This window comes from Populus euphratica, unplaced genomic scaffold (genome assembly GCF_000495115.2).
Source record: "Populus euphratica unplaced genomic scaffold, PopEup_1.0 scaffold20.1, whole genome shotgun sequence".
NCBI lineage: Eukaryota > Viridiplantae > Streptophyta > Magnoliopsida > Malpighiales > Salicaceae > Populus > Populus euphratica.
The window spans coordinates 455,780-466,847 of NW_011499854.1; the positions used below are offsets into that span (position 1 = coordinate 455,780).

The 11,068-nt window shown below is 33.5% G+C and overlaps 1 protein-coding gene across 1 annotated transcript; it reads left to right on the plus strand.

The window, feature by feature from the left end:
• LOC105122472 (probable ADP-ribosylation factor GTPase-activating protein AGD6) lies at positions 1-6,062 on the plus strand. Its single transcript, XM_011021581.1, has 4 exons — positions 1-1,054; positions 1,144-1,233; positions 5,005-5,503; positions 5,632-6,062. Exons 1-3 carry the CDS (start codon positions 236-238, stop codon positions 5,500-5,502), a joined length of 1,407 nt encoding a protein of 468 aa, XP_011019883.1. The 5' UTR covers positions 1-235; the 3' UTR covers position 5,503; positions 5,632-6,062.
• The last annotated feature ends 5,006 nt before the right edge of the window (positions 6,063-11,068 follow it).

The following is an 11,068-nucleotide window of genomic DNA, read 5'->3' on the forward strand; positions in this document are numbered from 1 at the left end:
AAAAATAATAATAATTGCGTAATTGCACCACCACCAGCAACGTTTTTGTGGTGTCGGTGAGACCCCCCAGTTTTGCATGCGACGAAACAATCAGACGCCTCTCAGTTGTTCTCTCCCTCTCCCTCTCCCTAATATTCCTAGTTTCTTTGGATCCCTTCGATTTTTTAGTTCTCTCTTCTGAGAAATAATAAAAACTAATTTCCCATTCATATTTATCGGATCTGATCTGATCTTAATGGCGGCTTCCAGGCGTCTTCGGGAGCTTCAATCGCAACCAGCCAATAAGATCTGCGTCGACTGTTCCCAAAAGAACCCACAGTGGGCTTCTGTTTCTTACGGTGTCTTCATGTGCTTAGAGTGCTCCGGCAAACACCGTGGCCTCGGTGTCCACATCTCCTTCGTCCGATCTGTCACCATGGATTCCTGGTCCGAGATCCAGATCAAGAAGATGGAATCCGGCGGAAATGACAAGCTTAATGCCTTCTTAGCTCAATACGGTATCCCTAAAGAAACAGATATCGTAGCCAAATACGACACTTACGCCGCTAGCGTTTATCGTGATCGGATCCAAGCACTAGCGGATGGACGATCTTGGAGGGACCCACCGATCGTTAAAGAAACTATTGGTAGCAAGAAAAAGCCCCCGCTGTCTCAATCTGGTTCAGCCGGCGGTGGCAGAGATAGTTATTCTAGTAATAATGGAGGGTGGGATAATTGGGATAACGATGATTCGCTCGGATCTTCTTCTAGTGATGTAAGGAGGAATCAATCTGTTAGCGATTTTAGGGGGGGAAATACTGGTGGTGGCGGTGGCCATGCAAGGGGAGGGCCTGTGAGGTCGAGATCCACGGAGGATATCTATACGAGGTCGCAATTGGAGGCTTCTGCGGCGAATAAAGAAAGCTTTTTTGCTAGGAGAATGGCAGATAATGAGTCGAGATCTGACGCTATCCCCCCTTCACAAGGTGGGAAGTATGTGGGATTTGGATCTAGTCCTGCACCTACGCAAAGGAATAATAATTCGCAACAGGATGTTCTCTCTGCTGTGTCACAGGTATTTTGCTGGAGTTTTTTTTTTTTGTGTGTGGATAAAAATGATTGAATGATTGGTGATCTACTTGTTTGTGTGGACTTGTTATGCAGGGATTTGGTAAGTTATCTTTGGTGGCTGCATCTGCGGCTCAGTCAGCTGCAAATGTTGTCCATGCCAGCACAAAAGAATTAACTTCCAAGGTATTTGGATTTGTTTCTCTAGCTAGTATTAAGGCATGTTTGTTATTTCTTCTTTTGAGATCTGCCATTTTGAGTTTTGGATATCCTAGGATTGCTATGAAGCATTGCAGCATTGAATTTCGAATTAGTTACCTAGTCAATGAACCTAGAGAATAATATGATTCTCATAAGCATGGAGATCTATTTATCATCCTGTAATATCAGTGCCTGCTTTTTTGTTCTATTATAAATAGATAATAGATCCCCTCCTTTACTTACATTAAGTTTAGTGATAGAACAATACTGATATTGCTTAGCAGATCAACCTTGTGTTGTCTGTGTGTAGAGGGAGGTGGTCATCATTGTAAGTGCTAAGAAGTCTTGGTTAAAGCACTTGTCTTTTTTACAGTGGAGAGAATTGTGCATGATTTCAAGTAGTTGCTAATGACTGTGTGGGAAATAGCACCAATTTCTGCCATACTAACTTAGATGATAGAGGTTTTTGTGGTATATGGGGACTGTAAGGTGATTAACTGATGGTAGTAAGTGATCATCTCAACTGATCATAAGAGTGCTTAAGACTGCTGTGATGGTGAATGGTTGAAATTTTGGTAATTAAGAAACTATTATTTTTCAATATGATTTTTTTCCCATAAACTAGAGAACTGATTGGCATACAAGGACCATTTTGAGAAGTTAGTATGCTGTTATGATATGGCTAATATCTTGCCAGTGATTTATTAGCTGAATGGGGTAGATTTTCCAATTATTGGTAGCATGCATGTTTTTCTAGTTATACTAGGGGATCAAAGTTGAGATTTTTATCGCCATCTCCTTGATTTCTGTCCACCTATCCATTTCCTATGCACAAAAATTCCCTTTTATATATTATAAATTTTGTTATGGTGGTTGAGGGGGTTCAGTCAAGTTTAAAACTTTTTACTTGCATAAAGAAACTCATTTATTAAGACATCCAAAAGTTTGAAGGGGCGGCAATGTTCGAGTATATGTAGAATAAGAGACGTCCTATCTAGAGGTTCAACTCCATTTATAAACCCATCATTTAAGCCTGTTTGTTAGTTTATTGAAAACTGTTTATTTCTAGTATATTTAGAAGAAGAGAACCATTGACTAGAGTTTTAACTCCATTTATAGACTTGTATGTATGGCTTGTTTGGTAGTTTGCTTAGAACTGTTTATTGTTTTTTAAGAAGGTATGTGAAGTAGAAATTGTTGTCTAAGATTTATTTTAAGAAATATAAACATATATTATTACCTTAAGAAATATAAAAGCTAGGAGTAACAACACACTGTAGTTATGGTGATGAGATAGTGGTAATGAGGTGGCGGTAGCTGTGAAGGCATGATAGTGTTGCTGTGGTGGTGATGGCTATTAGTGGTGATGATGAATGCAGCAATAGCAAATTGATGGTGGTGTTATTTTATTTTCAATGAGTGGTGGTGGTAGTGTAGTAGGATAGTAGTGTAGTGGCAGTGTAGTAGGATAGTAAGTGTAGTGGCAGCCACAACTTGGCAAGAATAATGATAGTTAGAGCATGGGTGGTGGTTTTAGTGGGTGATAATGATGGTGGTGGTTATGCTAGTATGCTAGTGGTATACATGCAAGGTTATAATGGTCATGGTGTTGGTAGTGCTTGTGCATTTGATGATCATGGTGGTAGTGGTAGGAGGTGGTGGTGATGATAATGATGGTTTAATAGCATAGTATACCCTTGTACTCTTAAATTTATACAAGTTTTGTTCTTTTATGAATATTTCGACGGATTGAATCCCTGTATCCTTTGTTTCATTAAGGATTTAGTCTTGCCTCGCTCATTTCAATTGGAGTGGGTAGATGTTGAGCACATGAGATGTTATATTGCTAAGAAATGACACATCTTAAATAAAAATAATGTAAATACAATAAACTGAAGAGAGAATTTAAAGAAATAAAAACTTGAATTCTCTCTCCACACCGAAACCTAGATAATCTTGTAAGTGAGTGTTATGGAGGAGCTAGTGTGGTTTCTTAGTGAGCAAGAGGAAGAGTGAGTTGTGTTTTGTGTAGGTTAGTTTCATTTCCTTTACGTGATGGAGAATTTAGATTTGTCTTGAGTTTTTCTTTTTCCTTTTCTTTTTACAAATTTCTAATTCTTTCATTCTGGTCTAAGTGATTGGTGTCAATACTTTTTACCATCTGCTTGCATAAGTTCATTTAACTTTTTAACAGCTGGTCTATTCAATTTTGATTTTTCAATGGGATATGTTTTCTTTTCCTTCTTTTTCTTTATTTTTCATTATTCTCACCTTTCATGGGTTGATGGGAAAAATAGATATCAGTGCCATTGTTATGTTCTATTTCTCCAATTTCTCGTTTTATTTATTTTTTGCATCATTTTAATTGATAAAAGTGTCCGTTTACAGCATGTGTCAATTGACAGAAGTGGATGAAGGATAAACATTGTAATAGAACTAAGAGTGTAGGGGCTCATCTATAAGAAAAATTGGATTATGAAGAGCTTAAAATTTATAGAGCACAAGGACAAACTATAGCATTCACTAGGTGATGAGTGATGGGGAGAGTGGTGGCCATGGTAATGGTGGTGGTTGTATTATGACAACGGTTTGGTTGCTATGTTGATATGGCGGTAGTTGGAATGGTTGTGGTTGTGGTGGTGTTTCTGTTGGTCATATTGGTAGTGTGATATCCTGCCAATAGAAATCATATAAATATTTTTTGTTTAAAAAATATCTTACAGTTTTTAAAATTGTTTAGTAAAATATAAACGGTAACCAAACATGATTTCTATTTTTCTCCTAGAAAAATATATGAAACTAGAAATTGATGGTTCCCTACAACGGCTTAGGTTTTCTTCTCTCTTCTCTCTTTTTTCTTTTTTTGGTTCATTGTTATGATTTCAATGATTTTACAAATTCATCAGAGTTTTTCTATTGTGAAAACATAAGACTTTCTTTGTATCATTTCCAAAGAAGTTAAAAAATTGGGCGGACAGATAAAGGCTATTCTTTGTTTGCCATCACTGTGACATGTAGAAAAAAAATATTATGGTATTTCCTTTCTTACATCATTCTTAAATTAATGACTTTTTATATATCAAAGTGGGCATTGCTGTTTTGATATGGTTGGACTGGGTGCATTAATGAGATGAAGCAATTGAATTGGAATATTGGGAGTTGTGCGGGGAAAAGCAAGGCAAGTAATGTCGTGGGATGAAGTGGTAAAAAATGTATTCAATATCATTACATCTGAGTTTAACCTGGAGAAGAATGCGCATCTGATTTTGAGTTTGATTTGGCTCCATTCTCTTCTTTGACAAATTTATTATATTAAGCAATTGATTTGGCACAATTCTTAATGTTGTTTTATGATGCAACTGGGGTGGTGTTCAACCGGAAACAAATCAATATGTCCTATTGTTTAGATGAAAAAAAACACAGAACAGTAGCGATTCATTATTGGTTGCCTTGAATGGGTAAAAAATGATGTTGGGTGAAGTGATAAAGAGTGAGATAGTGTCACAGCAGCGTGCACATGTTTAGCCACAGAAAAAGTGAAGAGAGGAGTGGATCCATGTAGATCACCAACTGCATGGGTTTGAAGCTTAGTTGAGTTGTTTGTTCTCTTATCTTTGTCCTATCACTTTGTTTTTGTCTCAACATATTAAATCATTTCTGTGTTGCATACATCTGTCCCCATTTGCTTCAAAAACTTATTTTTGATGATAAAATTGAATTAGATTAAGGTGGTCCGTGAATAAACCTTTATTACAGGTGAAGGAAGGTGGCTATGATTACAAGGTGAATGAAACTGTCAATGTTGTTACTGCAAAAACAACGGAAATTGGACAGAGGACATGGGGGATTATGAAAGGGGTAATGGCAATAGCTTCGCAGAAGGTTGAGGAGTACACTAAAGAAGGCCGGAACACTGACAACTGGCAACGGAGTGATAATCAGAGTAATGGATATTATCAAGAGTTTAATAAGCAGGAAAATAAAGGATGGAACTCTTCTTCTGGTGGACAGTACTCAAGTGGTCATCATAATTCCTATGGCTCAAGTTCTTGGGATGACTGGGACCAGAAAGACAACAAGACTGAAGATAGCATAAAGTCTACTGCCTCGCATAGCAATGATGGTTGGGCAGGTTGGGATGATGCCAAAGATGATGGATATGATGATAATATCTACCAGAGTGTTCCCAGTGCAAAATCCGCTAGTCACAATGGAAAGTCAGATGCCTCATGGACAGGGGGAGGCTTTCTTTAGGTATGTTTTTAACTCAATATTTTTCTTTTGTTCTTAGATCTTTGTAAAATTTGCTGGGAAATGGAAAAGGCTTCATTGTTTGGAATGATCTCCGCTAACTTGTATATTGCTTGCTATTCCTGTTATCAGGTAGATTCATATTACATTCTCGCCAAAACCCTGGTCTTTTCTGAAATATTGGTTAGTTCATGAACGGATGCTTGGCAGGCTGCGATGATGACACACTAGTGTTGATATGAATTTACACTATGGCGCAGCTGATTAGAAAACTATCGGCCGGATGTCTTGTATCATGTGGGTGGGAAATGGTGTGTTTAGATTGCTACATCTTCTGCAACTTTTTTTTCCCTTTTAATTCTTTTTTTTATTTCAAAAAATCTCTATGAACGTCTCAGTTTATGGTGTGTTTGAAATTAGTTTATATAAACGAGGAGGCGCTGGTTGCCCAAATCGAAAGAGGACTGCTCTTTCTATGCGAGGACATCATCATGTGACTTGAAAAGTCAGCATTTCTTTGTAATTGGGATGCCTAATCAATTATTGTTTTCTTTTTCTTTTTCTTTTTCCTTTTCTTGGGGATCATGACTCCGATTCCATGTCTTCCCCTTTTGAAATCATTAAATGCAGTCTGCTTCGGGGGCCAATGGTCTGTTCAGCTGAAAAGCCTGTTAGCCTTTTGTTTTGAAATAGTTAGCTTGGTATTGTGATGGTTATTTGTTTGGAAATGAATTGAAATAATATTTATTTTTTTAATTTGTTTTTAGCAATAGTATACTAAAATGATTTAGAAATATATATAAAAAAGTAATTTTTACAAAAATGCTTTCCAACCAAGCCAAAGAGTTATCAGCCAAGCCAAAGGGAATTAGAGCCGTGCATAGATTAGATATAAGTGGAACGAATACGTGGATGATTGATGCAAGCTTCCAGGTATAATGCCTCCCATGTGTAAAAACAAGTATGAATATGGTTCATATTTAAAGTGTTATTTGCCTTTATAATAAATATAAAGTAATTGTTATTGAATTCAAACAAATACACTTCCAAGAATATATAAAGAAAATGATATTTCTCGTCTCTTTATAAGAAAATCTCCAAGAACATTAATGAGCTTCCTGGAAAAAACTTTAAGGAAATTATCGTATTTATAGCTTGCAAGCAACCTTCAACTACATTTTATAGTTTTTGAATGGTTACTTACAGCCCATTAAAATCTAACTACTTCAATTACTCAATATAAGCTAGAGATGTAGTGATTTGATAGTCTTGTTGAAGTTTTTTTTAATATTTTTTAATTAAAAATATATTAAAATATTTTTTTTATTTTAAATATTAATTTGTGATATTAGAACATCAAAATGATTAATTTAAAATTTTATTATTGGTAATAAAATAAAAATTAATTTAAATAAAAAAAAATTAAAATTTCATGAAAAGCTGGCACACCACAACCAGATAATTTTACTGCCATGAAATAAAAAAAAAAAAATTCGGTAATTAGAAAAGCTCTCTATTCTTATAAAAAAAAACATTAAAATAACCAAATCTATACACGGCTCTAATTCCCTAGATTGTCTTAAAAAAGAAAGAAAGGAGATAAAAAATATGAGAGGTTATTGAAGCTGTTTATCGTGTCACTGACGCTCACTTTCCTTAGGTGATTAGCTTTCTTCAACACTCGTGTATGTAACTCAATTATATATTAATACTCTCACTAAAATCTAATGTATATATATAAAAGTTATTCTCTACATAAGATCATATTTGGATATTTATTAAATTAATTATTTTGAATTAATATTTCAATAATTTATCTAAAATATAATTAAATATTAAATACCTTTTATTTACTGAAATGAAAATTACGAACATGAAACTGAATTATTGTTCAATGTTTAATAACCAGAAAGAAACAAATGAATCTTAAGGAGGTGGTTGCCATTCACTGAATTTTTCTGGGTTTGAATCTTGGGATCATCATTTAGAAGAAGAAAAAAAATGTTGAAGTTTATTTGAATCATTCGAGGAGGAAATTTTATTTCTTACATTTAAAATCGATTGCGAAGCTAATTATTAAATTCGGGGTTCAATTTTTGTGCGCAGAGATTGCTAGCAAAGTCTCTCTTGCATTCTATGTGATTCAGTTGTATTTTTAGTTTTTTAGTTTTTTTTTTCTAGTGTTTTGATATATCAATATAAAAATTTAAAAATATAATAAATTATTTTAATATATCTACAACCATAAAAATACTTTTAAAAAAGATATTTATTATCGTACCCTCAATCACCTAGCAAGGAGGATGGGAGGGCTAATTAACGCCCATGAACCATACAATGAATGGTGGCTATAAATCTTTTCAAGTACTTCAATTAATCAGGTTTTTTTTATATATTATTAATTTACATTTTATAAATTTTAAATTTATTAAAAATTTATATAATTATTACTTTTTATATTCATAAAATTAATCAAGATAGCTCAAATATCAATATTAATTAAAAAAATAATGAATGTTGGCTGACCTTGTGTCCAAGTCAAGAAGGGTCCTTCCTGGCCAATTTGTGGTCAGACCAGCCTGGTTCGTGTGACGTGCCCTTCTCTGGCATCCCTCCAAATACGGGCTACTGCTGATACTTGAAGGCTTGGCTAGCTGTGCATTTAAGATTTGCACATGCCCTGCCATCAACACAGTAATCGGCGGATAAAATCTTCCGTGACTGTTTTTCTTCTCTCTTTTTTTTAATATTTTTTATTTGAAAATTTATTAAAATAATATTTTTTTATAATTTATAATTTTATTAATGGAAAAGAGACAAATAAACTAGGTTATTAACGAGCCCCAAACCAGATGCACCATTGAATTATTCTTCATACCACTAGTTGTTTTGAAACAGAAAACTAAGTGTCCCTGCATGTACTCTATACTGTGATCATAGTATTTTTATTTATTTTTATCAATTTCTTACTAAAATTTGATTCAATATCAATTGCCCATGAATAATTTTCATTTTATCCTTTGTGAAAAAAGCACATGAAATTGATAATTATCTTATAATTTAAGGGGGCAAAATGAAATTAACCCTTGTTTTCTTATTTTGGTGGTCCCCCCTCCATCATTTTTTCTTCTAGTATACCATTAATTATCGACGGCAGGCACGTTAAAAAAAGTGGGCACATATCTACCCCGTCCTAGGTCACATGTCAATTAATTGATGATACATGTATAGGATAAACTTACCCTTAAAAAAAAATAAAAAATATTGAGTGGAGGTACAAACTAAATAAATAAAAAGGTGGAAAAGTCAAGTAGAGAGAATGTCAAGAATCCAAGGAGATTGTGTCCAGCTAATACAATTAATTGGTAGCGTTTCCTGGTGGAAGCTAACTTACCCTTACAATTTCATTCTGGCAGAACATTTAAGAATTAATGCTCATACTATGAGGATGTTATCTGGGATTCATGAGAGGGGTTCAATTACCATACAACCTCCCCTCAGCCACCGCCCAGCCCACCGCTAGCCCCACCGCACAACCTCCACTCGCACACATTCACTATCTTGTCTGTCACGAGTTAGAGTCTTCAAAGGACAACAGTGTTCACCGAGTTGACGTAATTCTTTTATATAGAAACTTACTCTCGTCATGATAATATAGAATAACCCTAGAAATACTAGAAAACTGTGAATTGCGCTAAGCATAAGAAATTGAGCAAGGCCCGTACCTCTACATCTAAGGTAAAATCATATTCTGATGAATGGCTCTTACTGGCTGTTTATTGAGGCATTCCTGAATCCAACCACCATCTCTACTCCTCTTAACCAAACTATATATATAGACTCATTGTTACTGTGGATTCGCACAGTATAATGAGTTTTTTCCCCTCTGATTCACTTCTCTTCTTTGGGTGGCTTGAGAGCATGCTTGCAATCAGATCTATAAAATTGATTAAGATGTGTGATTAAGATTTGTGCAAGGTTGCAATCAGGTCTTTAAGATGTGTGTTAGGTAGGGTTGTACGAACATTTATATTAATTAAAAAAATTAAAATTATATTTGGTTTAAGTAGCATTGTACCAAATTATAAATAAAGTTTTTAAAAATTACTTTTTTATTTTTTAAGTATATTTAACAAGTAGGGCCTTGAGTAATTATTATTTTGTACTTTGAGTATTTTGTTAAATTTAGAAATTTTTTATTTCATAAAATATAATTAATAAATATTAATTACTTATTCTTTAGACTTTTTGTTAAGCGGAGATATTGGATCATTTACTAAGTTGCTCTTAGCTTAAGCCAGCACCAGGTAAAATTCAACAGCTAATGAGCTGGTAGTTTAATAAAATCCCACACCACAATATTAAATATACTCTAAATATTCCTATTGTGATTTAACAGAATCATTAGCAAGATTTGATTTTTTTATATTTTTTAATTATTTTAATTAGCTGATATAAAAAAAAATTAAAAATAAAAAATATATATTATTTTGATATATTTTCAAGAAAAAAATATTAACTCCTTATTCATTAACCATACAAGTATTGAACTTTAAAAGCAAAAATATTGGCAACTCCTTATTCAAGTGAAATATTTCTAGTTTTTCAAGTTACACGTTTGAAAAACAAATTTTAGAAGTTATTTATAAACTTTTCACCATTATCCTAATAAAAAAGAAATGAATGATAAATTATTTCTTATATATAAAAGCATTTTTTAGTGGTGTAAGAAACTAAAATTATTTTTTTAATATTTTATATATTTAGTGTCACCATTTTAATTTTTTTTTACCAATCTAATATATTTTTTTTTGTAGTTAATATATAGCTTTTTCATGATAATTTTTAATTTGAATGAAATGAAACTAATATTTTATAACTAAATCATCATGAATAAAAAATATTAAGATGACTATTATAAATTATATATTTGATTTTTTATAAAAATTATTTTTAATCTTGATCTACTCATTTATTCAAAAAAAAAAATGTGTTCATTCTCAATAAATAAAACATGTTTTCTAATTTTATGTTGAAAAAAAATCTAGAAAAGGGGAAAAAAATGGAAATGGAAAAGAAAAACAATTTTGTGGTGGTGAACAAACCCTTTCTTTTTTTTTTCTTTCTTTTCCGCAGCCACACGTGTCACACTCAGAGTTTCATCCTTAGTTTTTCTTCTTATCTTCACTCTAATCCTTTTTCGTATTTAATCAATCATATGAGTTATCATAGACTGGGCCCACTGCTTTATGTTTGGCCTTCAAACATAAATTAATAAAATTTGTCTGGGAGCTTTCCTCACGAACTAAAAAGGATAAGTTGTGATCAAGGGGTTTGCTCCTTCTGTGGTCTCAGGTTCGAGTCCTTGGTTGCTCATATGATGGCCACTGGAGGCTTACATGGTCGTTAACTTCAGGGCCCGTGGGATTAGTCGTGGTGCGCGCAAGCTGGCCCGGACACCCACATTAATCTAAAAAAAAAAGGATAAGTTGCGACTCGATTGCGAAGAAGCTATAAGATTTCTCCACAAAAAAAAAAAAAAAAGACAGCCATATTTCTAAAAAGACAT

Coding starts and splice junctions, on each gene's coding strand:
- LOC105122472 (XM_011021581.1), top strand. CDS start 236: ATGGCGGCTTCCAGGCGTCTTCGGGAGCTTCAATCGCAACCAGCCAAT. Junction 1,055..1,143: donor TTCTCTCTGCTGTGTCACAG/GTATTTTGCTGG, acceptor CTTGTTATGCAG/GGATTTGGTAAGTTATCTTT. Junction 1,234..5,004: donor CAAAAGAATTAACTTCCAAG/GTATTTGGATTT, acceptor CCTTTATTACAG/GTGAAGGAAGGTGGCTATGA.